The sequence below is a fragment of the Epinephelus moara genome, chromosome 5, assembly GCF_006386435.1.
Source record: "Epinephelus moara isolate mb chromosome 5, YSFRI_EMoa_1.0, whole genome shotgun sequence".
Taxonomy (NCBI): domain Eukaryota; kingdom Metazoa; phylum Chordata; class Actinopteri; order Perciformes; family Serranidae; genus Epinephelus; species Epinephelus moara.
This window is the reverse complement of record NC_065510.1, coordinates 20,794,704-20,811,659: the sequence shown is the minus strand read 5'-3', so window position 1 is coordinate 20,811,659 and position 16,956 is coordinate 20,794,704. Positions and strand designations below refer to the sequence as shown.

Genomic DNA, 16,956 nt, shown 5'->3' with positions numbered 1-16,956 from the left:
CCAATGTATGACTAACTTATCCCTCTTGTTTGTCATTTACAAGAACAAATCTCTGCAGCTGCAGTGACCATTCATGAGGTGACACAACCTAGTTTTATCATTTTGAAAAAGCTCAAACCAAATATGAGATAACCCAGATGACAATAATAATTGGGAATAGGATGTAACTATTCTCACACCTTATGATGAGTAATCTTCATGTACAAAATCCAGGAGTGCACCTCTAAGACCATGGGAGAACATGTGTACCAAAAAGGCCAGTTTTCAGGAATATTTGGTAAACATGCAAATGTTTGCAGATTATATTATGAGGCCATAAACTGCATAAAATTATAAAGTTTTTGAGTTTTAGGTGAGCAAAACGGATAGTAACAGGAAGTACTATGGGAGACAACAGTGTGTTTGTCAACACTACAACAGTCTGGTCCAGTGTGTGAGTGTTTTTTTGGGACAGCATTAGTAGAAAGTTTTGGGGGCGTGGTTATTTGTTTGGCGTCATAATTTATGTTGCCTAGTGTAAACAGTCCATTGGCTGAATCTGTGTGATGGGGGTTCCCTGCCCCAGATTGCAGGGGTAAAACAATAAATAGAACCTATCACTTTAAATCTTCAATCTCTGGTACAGCAGAGATCATATACTGTTAGTTAGTGGAGCGACGGATATATCACCACATACACCTAGGATATATTTCTAAACAGTTTACAGCCGGTTACTCCTAGAAATTTATTACAAATAATTCTGTCTACATAGATAGGTCTTTCATAAGGTAAGTAAACCATCCTGCAAGCTAAGCTACGAGACGGCTGACAAGCTAACGTTAACCGAGCGAGCTAACGTTAGCTGCATTGTCTGGTCAAAACCACGACTACTCGACAGGCAGGCAGTAATCAATCAGGGTTGGCAGCTAGGTGTGTCGCTACTGTACAAAAAGCCTACATGAACCGTTTGGTTAAAAATTACGAGTGTCAATTAAATTAGTCAAATCAGCCGTCCTTTGTTTTCCCAGAGCTAGCATAGCACTGAACTTGTTTCATTGATAAAGCTTCGACAGGCAGCTAAGTTGGTGTGACGCTAATTTATTTAAAAGTTTGAGCAAGCTTTTTATATCGCTAGCGGTATGTATCGATTATTACGGAATTAATTATAAAGTAATAGTCGATGTAAAATTCAGAGCCTCTCTGGCATAACATGGACACACTTTAATGGTGCACTACAATGGCTATCACCGGGCTCAACGTTATGTCTGTTTGGTGGGTTTCCCCGCTTACAATCAGTTGTGTGTGTGTGTGATAGTACGGCAAAGTAACATCGTGTCATATGTCCATTTTTCTGTGTTTACGGACTCTACCAATATGTTCCTTGACATATGTTACTCCCGCATTTTGTAAAACTGACAGCCGGCTGAAAGAATAACGACGACGCCACAAGTTAGCTTGAGCTAACGTTAGCTAGCTAACTAGCATTGCCGCAAGCTTGGCGTTGATTTTCTAAATGCCGGGGCTAGCGTTAGCCATTTAAGATGACAGCGGAGAGGCCGGTAGTGTAAAGTCTATATTCCCTCCGTTGTTTTTACAGTCTGGATAACGTTGATATGGCTGACAGCGTGGGCGCACAATTTCTAGGAAAGGAACATACGATGGAAATCATGAATCTGTCATGTCGTGTGGCTAATGAATATGCGACAAATGTCAGAGATGGGAAAATGTTGTTAGCCTTGACATGAAAGGCCTAGCTCACACAGCAGGCCACTTATCTACAAAGGGGTGCACAGCTGTATGTAACACATGATGTACATTTTTAAAATCAGGATTTAATTATAGTGAAGTTAATTTTCTCTGCTGCCAAACTTGAGCGCAGCACCAGTCGCTTCCCTTTTTATCTACAGCCGGTTTCCCTCTTTGTCTCATTGGATGAACGTGATGGCGCAGTTGAGTGTTAGCTTGTGTGCTAGCCAGCTAGCTAAACAGTCAGCTGTCTTGTTTCTGCCATAGGATTGATGTGGGTCAGATGAAACGTGGGAGTGAGACAAAGAAAACGAAACGATGTTCAGTCAAAATGAATTGTTCACATTTTTAACTTCCTGTTTTTGCTACTAAAACCTATTCGGTTTACCTGAGGTACAGCAAACGTACATGTGTACTAATATGGACTTCCTTAAAATGGCCTGACCTCAAACAACTCGTATAGCTGTCTTACTGACGTGATCTTCCAAGTCTTTGCCTCTTTCAGTTGGTTACAAACGTAGTAGATGCCTCTCGCTAAAACTAATGCAGTCTGATAGAAACAAATCCAACCTTTCTAAAAGCTGAAATGTCCAGTTCTTGCTTGGGTGTTGTAACGTTTAGGTAATGTTGAGGCTGCAATTCGTGTGTGATGCTGTTGAATTGTTTTGTGTTACACCAGAAATAAAACATCAGGATGAAATATGAGAAACACCTGTCAGTATAATGCAATATAATTCATCTGCACTAAACACAACAACGACCGTGACCATTTATTTCAATCAACACCTCTCTTAAACAAAAACTAAATAAATAAAATGAAGATAATAATAATCGACAGGAAGGAAGGGTTTATAATAGGGCTGTAGTATTAGACTGCTTTTTTTTTTTGTACCGGTCTACCTCTTAAAATACCAACTGTGTGTGTTATCGTCTTTTTCCAGATGGCATGATCATAATTAAGTTCTTGTTTATCTTCTGTTTCAGCACTTAATATTGTTTACCAAAGAAATGGTGATGGAGAAGCCAAGTCCCCTGCTTGTAGGGCGGGAGTTTGTGAGGCAGTATTACACACTCTTAAACAAGGCACCAGATTTCCTGCACAGGTAAACGCCGAAATGTGATGTGATCGACCCAAATTCTGTGGGTGTTAAGAATGCTCTCTGACTGTCATATATTTGTGCCATTAGGTTCTATGGGAGGAATTCTTCCTATGTTCATGGAGGACTCGACCCAAGTGGGAAGCTGGCAGAAGCGGTTTATGGACAAGCGGTAGGTGCAATACATATTCAGATTGAAAATACTGTGTAGAGTGTCTGACACAAGGTTATTCATAAGTATGATAATATAAGTATTCCTTTTTAATGAAATTAAGTAGAGCAAAATTAATCATTGGCAGCATTTGAGGAAGAAACAAATGTCTGCCTTTTTTGTAACAACCTTATATTTCCATATATCAGTATTTCTGGCAATCAGGTCTGACCAAAATGGAGTCAAATATAAAGATGTGCATCCTCAACCTGCTTTCAAGGCTGAGCTGAATAATAACTGTGAAAGTAAACCACACTGGGGCAGACCTCAGATTGTAGATAGCTGCCAAATTCTTTAAGTAAATGGAAATCAGCATTAATCACATGCAATGCATATCTTTTTTAAATGACACGATAATGTTAGTTTTTGCAGAGCCGTCCCTTCCTTTTCTCTTCATAATCTTTGTTTGTTTGTTTATTCACTTGTCTCTGCATCTTGTAGGAAATCCACAAGAAGGTCATGTCCCTGCAGTTCAGTGAATGCCACACAAAGATCAGGCACGTGGATGCTCATGCTACACTGAGTGATGGAGTGGTGGTGCAAGTCCTCGGAGAACTGTCCAACAATGGTCAGCCAATGAGGAAGTTCATGCAGACTTTTGTGCTTGCTCCAGAGGTGAGTACCCCTCTACCTTTCATTACTGTTAACAGGCATTGAGGTTGAGTTATAACAGCAGTAACAGATAATTATCTCTATTTATGGCTCAATAAGTGTAAATAGAAATTTTGGACATTTTATTGAAGCTGGTAACAGGGGAAGAGCTGCTGTTGCTATAATGAATTGGTCCTTGATCTGATTTTTAAAATGGACCCTTAAACATTGAAATGTGTGTGGATTTTTTTTTCTTTTTTTTGTACGACAAATTAGGGTTCGGTGGCAAACAAGTTCTATGTCCACAATGACATCTTCCGTTACGAGGATGAGGTCTTTGGAGACTCTGAAGCTGAGCTTGATGAGGGTAAGATGTTCATAAATATCCCCAATTATTATTTTTTATTTGTGAGCTATCTTTCAGTCTGTTCATGGGTAAATGTGAGGGTGCTGTTGAAAATAACTTCTCAATTATTAATACTTAATTATTTTCTTGCCCTCTCTTAGAATCAGAGGAGGAAGTTGAGGAGGAGCCAGAGGAGAGGCAGCCGTCCCCTGAACCACTTCAAGAAAGCCCCAACAGCACCACCTATTACGAACCCCACCCTGTCACGTATGCTTAAACTTAATTATAATCTCAGTAATACATATTACTTTGTTTCTCCGTAAGAAATTAAAGCTTCTAGCATAGAGGATTTTGCCTTTATAAACATACTTTTCTGTTGAAGTGACAACATGCTTTTTGTGCACTGTAGTAACGGAGTAGAGGAGCCCATGGAGGAGCCAGCTCCAGAACCCGAGCCGGAGCCTGAACCTGAGCCCAAAGTAGAGGAGATAAAGCCTGAAGTAGACGAGAAGGTTCTGGAAGAGATGGAGGAGAAAGCACCGTCACCGGTCCCTGTGGAGTCCCCACCAAACACACAGGAGCCTCCCAAGGTGAGACTGATGTGTCTCTGCGTTCTCAGTCACTTCTCTGTATCACATTATCAGGGTCCACACTAGTCTGCATTCATGACTCTAAACTGAAGTGCCCAAATCCCTCTCCTTCAAGTTAGGTTTTTTCTTTGATGAATCAGCTATGCTACATGTTTAAAGACGACTTCAAATTAATAAAAAGCTGTTTGTGTCATTGATGTTTGGCAACTTGAAGACAGTTCCCACACAGGGAAAACCTATTTTCATGTGTGTGTGAGTTCCCACACAGGGAAAACCTATTTTCATGTGTGTGTGTCTGTGTGTGTGTCTNAATATTACAGTATGGTATTGAGAGGTAGTTGTTGCAGCCCTAACAGTGCATTACTTCATCCCTCACAGACATTCTCGTGGGCCTCGGTTACCAGTAAAAACCTGCCTCCTAGCGGCACAGTCACCTCCTCTGGAATGTCACCCCATGTTGTTAAAGTTCCAAGCTCACAGGTAACCAACTAACACTAGACGTGACATTTGCAGCATGTCATAAAACTTAAGCATTTTTCTCATAAAACAAATTGTCAGCACACATTATAAATGGGTCACTATACAGAATAGCACCACAGTGTTTCATTTCAAATACATAGTGCATTGAAGACTAGATGGTGGTTAATTGCAGCAGTGCATTTGAAGTGAATGTGAGGAGGTCGATTTTGTGCAATGGCACTTATGTAACGAAGTGTTCAGGAACATTAAGGTTTGCCCTTTTCAGACATCAGAGTCCCACAAACTCCAAATAAAGGAAATTCACTTTACACACGTGTTTTAGACGGGAGAAGGTTTTCTAAAAAAAAAGGGTTGTGGTTTTGTTAGTGTCTGTATTTATCCCTCAAAGAATATAGCTGACTGGGGGTTTGTTTCCGGACCTGCTGCCTGCTCTCTTCCAGTGATGTGGTCTGTGACGGTGGGGAGTGAGGTGGAGGATACACTGATTCAAGGCTCCCGCTAACGTTAGCTACATAGACGTGAACATGAAGCCGGAGCCTTCTGCTCCAGTTAGCAGGCGACTAAACTACTAGCAACATTTTTTCTTTATCTCTGCAACGCTTTGCTGGTATTGACACATGAGAGTCATCTTGAATTCCAGTCAAACCTACAGCTTCATGTTATCGGTCAATATACAATACAAATATATGATTTAACAATAAAATAAAATGGGTATGGGGACAAAAATGGCCTCAGACAGAAGGTGTAATTCTGTTTATATTACCTTGTCTGGAGCGCCATGTGATAAATGCAAGGATGAATGGATGTGCAGTTCATTTAATTTTTTGTGTGATGCTCCTCTCCTCACACAGCCCAGAGTTGAAGCCAAGACGGAGACACAGACAGCACCACTACGGCCCAGAGACCAGCGCACACGGGACAGACCAGCCTTCACTCCGCGGGGTCCCAGGCCTGGTAATGCCAAAAGTCATTCCACAGATTAATGAATGTCTTTAGCTTTTCATTTGGTTTATCCTTATGGCGTACATGTCTGTGTCACTCTTAGATGGTGTTGCATCTTCGGAGTCACAGACGGGAAAACCACACTTGAGTTTTGTTAACAAAGGTAAACATTACCCTTGAAGTCACATCAAAATGAATCTAAAACCCTGTTGTCTTACACGTGGTTTGAGTTTAACGCTCTTCATGCTGGGAATTTTACATTTCTGGATTTTTTTTTTTTGGTGCATGTGAGCTGATGTGATGTGTTTTCCCCCACTGTTCTGACCTGCAGGTGGCAGGGGAGAAACTGAATCCGGTGAAATGGACAGCAGGCGGATCGTTCGGTACCCAGACAGTCACCAGCTTTTTGTTGGCAACCTCCCACATGACATCGACGAGAGCGAGCTCAAAGAGTTCTTCATGAGTATGTTAACTCGGAAGGCAACATCTTGTCAATACATTTTCCATGTCCTGTAGAAACCAGACAAAGCTGTTTTTTTGAGTAAATATTGGTTGAAATACACTGTTTCTTTCCTTGCAGCATATGGAAATGTTGTGGAGCTGCGGATTAACACCAAGGGCGTCGGTGGGAAGCTTCCCAACTTTGGATTTGTGGTCTTTGACGACTCTGATCCTGTTCAAAGAATCCTGGGGGCCAAGGTAGAAGGGGCATGTATTGAAATTTCATTACCCACTTTCATTGGTGGTGGTTTGGTGACACACATTTCTACAACTAGTTAATGTTAGTGGGGATAAATCCCTACATTAAATATCTCAAACATTTGTCTGTCATAGTACATATATAATGTTTGTTTCAAGCACGCAATTAAGTGTCTACGGTTGTGTTCAGACCGATTGAAGCATTGCGTTTAAAAAAACAACAACAAAAAAACACGAGCTGCGTTGCTGTGTTGAAACAGGTGCAGGTGATATTAAATATGAACCAAGAAGAGCTGTTTGAAGGCTCAACAAATATCAGGACGCAACACTGCTTTGAGGCAGGATATCATGACCCTGAAAAGCTATCACTTTCAGCTTTATCTTAAAACTGAAAACAGACTGCCACCGAAGCGTCATATGACGTGCATCAAGTCCCACTCCTTGCTCCAATAGCAAGTGTTGCACTGCAGCTCGTCAACAGAAGATCACACGCAGTTATTACTGTTCTTAGTATAAAATTTGTACTTCCACCTCTGCATTAAGTTAAAATCATGTGTGTAAAACCACTTCATCAACTTGATTTCTCACCTGAAGAGCCAATCTCCACAGCTGTGGCTCACAAGGCAGTATATTCTGGCCGTTGTCTTTATAATGTCAGGATTGTGGGCCATAGCTAGTGATATTCCTCAGCCTCGACAGATAGTGTCTCCTCATCCATCTTCAACACACTCAAGGGTAGGCTGTACCTGACTCAGAAATATGCAAGTTGAATCAGATTTGGCTGTTGAATACTAATATTTGATCATTCAGAGTTTGTTTTTTTCCCCATATATAAAGTTTTAAAGTTTGAGCAGGGCTCAGTGGAACACTCAATGTGACAGCTTCATTCATGTAATATAGTAAACAAACTAACTGCGCTAACGACAGGTCAGAAATGTGTAGCAACATTTTTTGCCAACACTAGATCTCAAAGGACTGTGTCCTGTTAAGATGCCGTGAGCTGTAAATTCACAACTTCTCAACAGAAGAGCGAAGAAAGTGTTTTCTAAGAGTGCAGAGTCTCTTTTCCTCTGTGACGCTACCTGTGTGTCAACAGCAGCTTGTACCAAAGAGTAGCATGAAAGTAGAGTGAAAGTCAAGAGCTCTCACTCAGCAGCAAAATCTCGGGACCAAAATGTCTCCAGAAGTACACTGCACAGTACACTGTCTTTCACAAAAAAGACTGCTTTCTCAATCTCAGTCAGTTGAGGGGTCTTCAGCTACTGACTTGAATCTCCGACAGTGACGTGGGTGTTGCTAGTGCACCGGCTTTGGTCCCTGTTTACTTCCTGTCAGCTCCTGCATAAACAAACACCCAAACAGGAAATACAAAGGGACTTATGTAGAATGTTTATACTGTCAAGTTTGAAAAGATCTATACATCCATGGTGAGGAGAGGAGTCGAGCTGCCACAGGAGAAGAAGAGCTGCTAAGGTAGTCAAGATGTACAGGCAGGAAATTTCATTTTCAGGGGCAGCAAGGCTGGAAATGGGAGAGTGGCATGAAGTGTTGGCCTTTCTACACAAAATGTCCCAGGCCAGAGAAAAACTGACACTGGACATTTATAGAAAATCTATTTACTGACATCAGAAATAACTGCCCTGTTTACAACCTGTGTGTTTGGTATGTGAATAACCAAACTTGCTGTCTTTTGTCACGACAACCGTGAGGTAAACAGGAAGAAATACTTATGTTACAAAGTAATCCACCAGGAATGTGCACTTGCATGTGTTTGATTGACAAACGTGTTGCTGTAAACAAGTTCAGCTGGGTCACACATTTTTGCCTCCACTGCAACATCAGATTTGCCTCTTTCAGATGAATAAAGGGGCTGCATTTTTCCCACGCTAGAGTCGGTCTGAACACAGCCGTAGAGATGAAATAGTTTCACTGGCAGGGACACAGAACTTGTCAGGTCAGACCAGTGTGACACAGCAGTGCTTACATGGAGTCTGGGACAGATTGACAAACTTGTGTGTGCAAACCAGTGAATGATGTGGGTTGTGAAATTGACACAGGGAAATATTCAGTACCTGTTTCGGCTCTAGTGACCGTGCTTTTCTCCCTGCAGCCCATCATGTTCCGAGGTGAGGTGCGTCTGAATGTGGAAGAGAAGAAGACGAGGGCGGTGCGTGAACGAGAGACCCGCGGCGGAGGAGAGGAGCGCCGGGACATGAGGCGCAACGACCGAGGCCCTGGAGGTTCGAGAAGCATCGTGGGAAGCGGAATGATGCGAGAACGCGACGGGAGGGGACCACCACCTCGAGGCGGGATGGCCCCCAAACCTGGCATGGGCTCTGGAAGAGGCTCCGGCGGCCAGGGAGAGGGTCGCTTCACAACCCAGCGCCGCTGAGAAGAGCACCACCTGCAGTGTGGAAGTAGTTCCGTGTTCTTCATCTTCAACCGTTCTCGTTAACGAAAAGAAATCTTCATGTATAAACGTATATATTTGTTTTTTGTTTTATTTTTTATTTTTTGTTCCCTCTTTGCTTTGGAATGTGACAGCCTGTCAACCTTTGTTTGTGAAATAGACAAAACATAATAAGCAAACAAAAAAATTTCGCTTATTAGTTGTGAGCTGAGCATCCTTTTTCGGGTATCTCAAGAATTCACAAACTTTAATTTGTAAATTCGTGAAAAAAGGCGAACCAACCAGGAGTAATCTGCCACATTAGGAGGGACTGATGAGACTTTTAACTACGATAATACAGCCCATCATTTGGAAAAGAGATTATATGCCTTGACTTAACTGGGGCGCTGCTTCACGAAATCCCTCTATTGCACATTTTATATGGTAGTTTTCTGCCCGTTACTGTTGGAAAAGAGTGAGATGCAAAATTTGTGCAGTTCCAGGGGAAAAGCTTGCCTTTTACTTTTTTCCTTTTGAGAGACCACTGCTTCAAAATTGCATAATGCACTCATCAATATGCACTAATGGGTACTTTTGTCGTATTACATTGACATCCATGCTCGGAACGCAGCTGGAGAGACCTGTTTTGTCTCAAAGCGATACGACTTTCCGGGGCAGGCCTCGCTCACAGCCGGTCTGCTGTGACCAATGTACTTTTCACACTTTTGACCCAAAACTACGCTTCAATTACTGCTGGATGGACAAGATGACAAGCAAATCTACATTATATTTTTCCTCATTTATAAATCGACTTAAAAAAAACAACAAAAAAAAGCTCAAATCCTGGACTTTCACCAAATGAGTGGGGGGACAAAGGATAAACAAGAAACAAAGTTGAACAATAGAAGAGTGGTGGTAACGATGGCGGCTCGCTCTGTTTTTTTGTTTTTTTTTTTCCTTTCTTTTCCTTTTTGATTCCAAGTTTGCTTTTCTCCATGTTTTTCCCTGCCAGCTAGACCGCGAAACTGGGACGGACGACACCTTCCCTCCCTCTTCCCTCCCTTCCTCTCTAAGTGCGGAGTAACAGAATAAATGTACAGCAAAAATCATAGTTTACTGTATGTTTTGTTTTCTGTGTATATTTTAATTTCTCTCTCGACTTGATAAAAGCATGAATGGTGCCTTCTATTTCACCTTTTCCAGTCTTACTGAAGCGGTTCGGGGCGTTCAGCCTCCTAATACGGAGCTGCTCATTTGGGACTCTTATGTTTGGGAGCAGATAGGAAAAAAAATTGCAGTATTCACGAGTTATTTCAGGTGCATATTTCATTTTTTCCATACTGTTTTACTACCTAAGATGATCTGCTGTGAGTTTTGTACATTTGTTTTGTATTGTGTCTGTTCTGGGTTTTGTAGAGACAGTAGGTGCCTCCAGTTCTGTTTGATGTTAAATGGTTAAGAGGTACATCTGAGAACAACCCCCCCCCCCACAAAAAAAGGTACATTAAAGATGGTGGCAGTGAAATGCTTGCTCCGTGGTTTCACAAGTCATAGCTCTACACAACTGTGATTTCAGAGGACTTAAGTTTTCAGTTTGGAAAGAGTTAAACGTCTCACAATGTGATTGAGATTCTGTTGATCCTTATGTTCAGGCTGACCATGGCTTTTGCAGCACTCGGGTTAATCGCTGGACTCAAAAGTTGTCAGACTGTTCTTCTCTCGGCAACAATTTTGTAATGACCTGTGTGGGCAGGCTGGCCGTACTTCCAGCCCTACAGACTAGCAAATAATTGTGCTCACTTTTTTCTAGCCATTTATGCATTTGTATTTTCATATGCTGATTATTCATTGTGCTTATTTTATTTTCATTTTTTCCATTCAAGGCAAGTGTGATCAGGTTGCCATACTAGTAGTCTCCCTCTGGTCCTCTGTTTTCTTTTGTACCACTCGGCAGGGAGGGAAGACCTTTTGGTTTCAGCTGGAAAGGAAAACATGACAAACATGAGATGTTAATTTTTTTTATTTTTTTATTTTTTTTTGTTAATCTTGCACTGAAATGGGAAATGATATCGATGTAGCATTTTTCTGGACAAATATACTAATGAGGTCTTCCTTGTCTGGTGGTATTGCACTATTTACAACATTTCTGGGACAATCTGTCATTTTGAACACAGACTCCAAATTTCTCATCTGGCAGTGAAAAAAGAAAATATTAGTGCTCAGCATGATATTATATTCTCTCTCTTTTGCAGCTAAAAAGATTTGATGTATAGACTCGGCATATTTTAGTTAGTTTCCCACAGAAATGCTCGGCTACTCTCCCCTCGTAGTTGAGTTCAGTAGTTTTCAATAGAGAGACTCTTAATTTGTTACCATCAGTCGTTGACCTAAAGTCACAGAAAAATCACAGCTGTTTGGTCCTTGAGTGTTTTAAACAGACGGTTTCTCACGGATGCCTCTACCACGAATGTTTATTTGTCAGGTAATTGCTTAACTTGAGCACTTGACTGCAATCATACTTTTTACAGCAATGGTCAGTGAAGAGGGTGATGAAGAAGAGCCATCATGCTTTCAGACCAATTTGTGCTTTTTACATTGAAGTGGTGGTAAAAACGTTTGAGGATCTAAATTTACAGTTGGGTAGTTTATTCTTTTTCACTGAGGTTTTTGACGACCCAAACCCTTTTCCAAACGTTTAAGGATCCTCAAAAGAAAAAAGAAGAAGCTGTAAATTAATTTTCCTGTGGTTGAAAATGCAGTAGAGTGGATCCTCATTGTGAATCATTCCAGTCCTTTTTGAATGGAAATAGAAGTACCTTCTTGGCTTTAGCAGGTGTGGTAAACCATTGGCTGCCATCTTAATTTTACTGTGTTTACCCTTTACTTGTTGCTAGTACAAAAGTGTTGCAGGTGGAGAATCTTTTTATTTTTTCTTTTGTTCTTTTTTCCTTTCTATTTTGAATGTGTTGGACTTAACATACAATAAACTACTGATATCAGCACCACTCATACCGTTTGTCATGTTTACAGGTTTCTCCATAAAAGGTAATACCTAAATAAGCTGTTATTGTGCATTGCTCCTGGCAGGTTTGTTGGGATCGCTCAATCGCAAGAAGAAAATGATGGCATTGTATGTTTCTGCCACACATATGTTAACAGTTGCATGTTTCATTTGTGTCGTATCACTGTGATGTAGTAAATGAGGTGACTTTGGGGAGGTCATTGGGAGGTGGAGGCAAGGTTGGATGTGACACTATGGCCAACTTGCTGACCCCAGTTTGAGATCAACAGGCAAAACCAGTTGTGTTTTAGCAAGTCGTTGTTTCCAGTTGGGATAGTGCCAAGAAAAGCAGTTGTTTTTTTTGTAAGGAGGTAGCAGGGATTTTGCCCCTAAAGCTGTGTATTTTAGCCAAAATCTGTTTTTTCCAAATGATAACCAAGTGGTGTTTGTGCCTGAACCTACCCACACCTAAAAAACAATGTTATAATAATTTGATAATTTACAAATTTAATGTAACTGTGATTTGCAGAAACGTACAATGCCAAGATTGGACAGATTTGACAACTGAAGTTGATGCAGAGAAAACTTGCATGATTATTTGTTTTTATCTTGAACAATTTGCACTTCAGTTAGAACCCAGTTTTTACTATCAGCCCTGTCTGGAGGCATTATGTTTTCAGGTTGTCCATTCGTCCATCCTTTTCTTGTGAACGCAATGTCGAAGGCAGTGGTTCCCAATTAGGGGGTCGTGGGTCCAGTCTGAATGGACCGCGAGTGACTCGCAAACCTGTCAAGTTTGTAAAAAAGCACACTGTATTTTGAAGTACAGTGAATATACAGCACAGAGCTTTTATTTTGAAGTGCCTTTTCCTGCTGTAGAGTGAATGACTAATGGACAGCTATTTGACAGAGACAGCAAACCAACTCAATGACATGGCCAAACACAAGTATGACGCTGAATGTATTAAACTGTGTGGACCTTGAACTAATCTGGACCCGGTGGTTGGACCAATTGGGAACCACTGGTCTAAAGAACACCTTGAGGAAATTTCTTCAGATTTGGCACAAACATCCATTTGGACTTAACGATAAACTGATTAGATTTTGATGGTCAGAGGTCAAGGTCAGTGTGACCTCACATCTGTCCCATACTTATGAATGCCAGAATGGAATTTCTTTGAATTTGGCACAAACGTCCACTTGGACTCAAGAATGAACTGATGGTCACAGGTCACTGTGACCCCACAAAACATGTAGTTGGCCATAACTCAAGAAGGTATATGCTAATTATGACAAACATCTCTGGTTACGATTCAGTGCCATACCTCAGACATTTTGTCAGATACTGAATTGGTGACACCAATCTCGGGTGACCATCTTTAAACTGTGTGGATTGTACTGATCTTCTGTGCTGCCGGGTTGAAGACGTGTATGACGCATCCACATTTTGCCAAAAAATTCACTTAGTACCCACCACATATAGAATACACCTGTAAGTCTGAACAGACATGGATGTAAACTCCACTGGTTGGCAGAGGCTTACAACAGTGAGGTGGTTATGCCGCATTCGTTTGGCAATCCAGGCCGGCCATCTTCATTGTGACGTCAATTCTACCGACTCGGTCTACCTGGACCTTGCCCGAGTTTGATGACGAGACCTCCGGGTAGAACGGGTGTTCTTTTGTACCTTTCCGGACCGGAAACCGTATCAATCCCGGTTCCGGCTACCAACAGAATGCAGCATAATTTTAGATTTGCAAGCATTACACTTATTTAAAATTAAAGCGGCACTCCACTACAGCTCAAGATCAGTTTACTTCTGTGGCTCTGAAAAAGCTTTGTCAAGTCAGGATAAAATCCCTGCTAGAAACTTAAACACAAAGCCTGTGTAACAAACTGGGGGTGTGAAATATGTGGGTGTTCACCAGACAGGTAGGGCTACAGATGGATTTACATTGTGGAATGCTTCTGGGCTACTTCTGATAATTTGGTGCTTTAACTTTGCAGCGTTGGTGGCGAAAGCAAACAAATCTGTAAACACACTACATTCTCTGTTTTCCTCGGAGACTCGTCCTTTAGTGGATTTGGAATCCATAGCTTATCAAGCTAGCGAGACTCAAGATTAGCCACTGGCAACATTTAGAGAAAAAGGCGCCAGGTCATAGACATATGACACATTTTAGTTGGTGAAATGTTAGAAAGTTTTATTATTTGGTGTTTAGGCTGCACACTTTTACAATCAGAGAATGTAAGCATCACTTTAGGCCTACAACAGTAATAAATGAAAAAGAAAATGTTAAAAAAGAAAACAATCATTTCCATATATGTTTTTTGTCAAAGCCACATGTAGCTGCTGGAGAGGGGCTAAAGAAGTAGCCTACCCCTGACCCATACTTTGGACTAAAGGTTTGGATGTCTCAATTTTGACCATTGATTTTAAGTGTCGTCCCTCCCAAGTCCCCCTACCGCCCCACTAAAGTGGAAGTGCAGTACTCAGTGGAGGTTTTGACCACTATCAGTATTATGGAGAAATATTTTTATGTGTGGCTCCCCGTTTTTTCGCTACATGATACACATGGTTGCACATTATTTTACCGATCTACAGGTGGGAGTAACATGTCAAGAAACACACTAATGAGCCAGCAAAGTAAATTAAGGAGAGAACAGCAAGCCAGTGAACATAAATGTTAAAAAATACAGAAAACATTTGAGAAAAAACAGCTTTTGTTTTATAATAAAGGAAGTATGTTCAACATGTTGATTAACACTGTTTGTTTTGGTGAATAAAACTGAATGCAGAACAGTAACAATAAAACTCCACCCACAGACACCTTTAAATCTGAAAAATACCCTTAGACTGAAAGTTAGTAACTGCATGCATGTAGCCTCACATGTTCAAAGGGTTTAATCAGTGTCATCCTCCAGCATCTCTTCAGTCACTGCGACTGCCCTCTTCAGATGAGTCACTGGATGTGGAATCAAACCTCCGAGCCTGAAGAGGACGTCTTTGATTTCCTGTTGGATTGTTTTGAGGGCGCACTGAGAGGAGTTTGTCTCTCAGGAGATCCAAGAACCACTGAGGAGCTGGGAGAAAGCCAGATGCACCAACAGGTGAGTGTTGAAGAAGCTGACCGGCCCCTTGTCCGTACACATATGACCCTCCTCTGACTGGAGAGTGGAGAACGTAGTGAGGCATGATAGGCTGGTAGAGGACATGAGATGGAGGGGGAGGAGGAGGAGGAGGAGGAGGAGGAGGGCGAGGAGGAGGAGGAGGAGGAAAAGGAGGAGGCTTCTGTCCTGGTTTATTGACAGAGACTGAAGGTGGTGGAGGAGGAGGAGGAGGCTTCTGTCCTGGTTTACTGATGGAGACTGGAGGTGGAGGAGTGGTGCTCACAGGATCATCAGTGTCAGGAACAATCTGACATGGAGGGTCCTCGTTTCTTGCCTCAGCAGCAGCTGAGGAAATAAGTAATACAGATAATATTTAGCAGGACATTTAAGTTCAAACATGTCGTGCTGAGAAATTAATTCATGTCGTACCTTGTTTGCCATTTCCTGAAGCTTCTTGGTGATAGTTGGCGACATTGCGCCTAACAGGAAGAGCCCCTTGAAGAAGAGACAGCTTATTATTCCAGGATCTTATAAATACTGAGGTCACAAATACTTTTTTAAATGAATAAATACAAATTATTTGCAATGATTTTATTGGATTTACAACATTTTATGTATTAAGTTTACTGTTCATAATAAAACAAATATGTTTAAAAGAATAAATTAAAATTAACAGAATTTATTTATTTATTTATTTACTTATTTTTAGCAAGTCTAAGATAGTCCAACTAAATGCAAAAGAAGAAAGAAAAATAATCTGAAAATTCTGCAAAAAAATATTTTTGGCTATTTTCCTATCAGTATGTACCAAAACATATATTATTTGAATTTTAAAACCTTTTTTTTTTTTTTTTTTTTCAGTTAAAGGCCCTTAAAACCCAATTTCTCAATGATCATATGAGCCATGGGGTCCTACAAGAAAACCTAATGTTTTGTTAAAGTTAAAACAATTTTGGTGATTTCACATTAATGTCTGTATTTGGTTTTTATTGTGCTTTTTTCATTTGCTATAAGTTGGTGATGCTCTGCCAGAGGAAAATTAAAATTAATAAATAAAATAACAGTCCCAGTGAGTCAGATCAGTTGAGTTTTTGACTATTAAGCTTATAATAAATAATAACTAAGGATATTTTTCCGACTTTAGCTTTGGTTGTTGCTCATTTAGTCGTAAATATTTAATGTTACACTTAGATTTTTACATTTTCAGAGGCTCCAACTGTTTACCAGTATGAAGCTCTGAATGTTGTATCTAAGAAAAGTCTTGTGGAGACATAATTAATTCTTTTTTATTATCTTAAAAGACAGAATTGAATATATGTAGCCTAAACGATACTGGAATCAGCCTACAAAATATATGGAATTTACACAAAATGTCTCTGTCCTTTATACAGTATATATTACTCCTAATGATGTGTCATGATGGCCGAATCGAGTCTTACCTGTGTTTTGTGAGCACAGGAGAAAAATCAAAGCCGCTGTCGTTTTCAGATCCATCGCTGACAGAAGACGTTTCCTGAGGACCCTCTGAGAGGCTTTTTAAAACACGATGTGACACCTTATTTGTTTTGTTAATTTGTTTGTGTTATGACTCAGGTGTTGTATCACTCTGTATATACTGTAATTATCATGTATGATCTCACTGGATTGCATCACTGTATCAACAGAATCTTGATGATTACTTTAATCACTGAGTGTACAGGACTCAGCCTGTCTTATTTTTCTTTTTAAGTGTGGAAAAACAAGTTCAGTGTTTCAGCTCTGTGAGAGACACAAA

At 40.7% G+C, this 16,956-nt stretch overlaps 1 protein-coding gene across 2 annotated transcripts; it reads left to right on the top strand.

The window, feature by feature from the left end:
• Positions 1-586: 586 nt before the first annotated feature.
• On the top strand, positions 587-12,079 carry g3bp2a (G3BP stress granule assembly factor 2a). 2 transcript variants are annotated; one of them, XM_050044018.1, is made up of 13 exons: positions 587-767; positions 2,710-2,828; positions 2,913-2,994; positions 3,475-3,648; positions 3,901-3,991; positions 4,132-4,237; positions 4,380-4,560; positions 4,939-5,040; positions 5,892-5,994; positions 6,086-6,145; positions 6,314-6,445; positions 6,563-6,690; positions 8,792-12,079. In XM_050044018.1, exons 2-13 carry the CDS (start codon positions 2,734-2,736, stop codon positions 9,071-9,073), a joined length of 1,536 nt encoding a protein of 511 aa, XP_049899975.1. In that variant the 5' UTR covers positions 587-767; positions 2,710-2,733; the 3' UTR covers positions 9,074-12,079. The 2 variants fall into 2 exon arrangements, with proteins under 2 accessions (XP_049899975.1, XP_049899977.1); XM_050044020.1 differs by having other exon boundaries at positions 588-767; positions 6,563-6,681.
• The last annotated feature ends 4,877 nt before the right edge of the window (positions 12,080-16,956 follow it).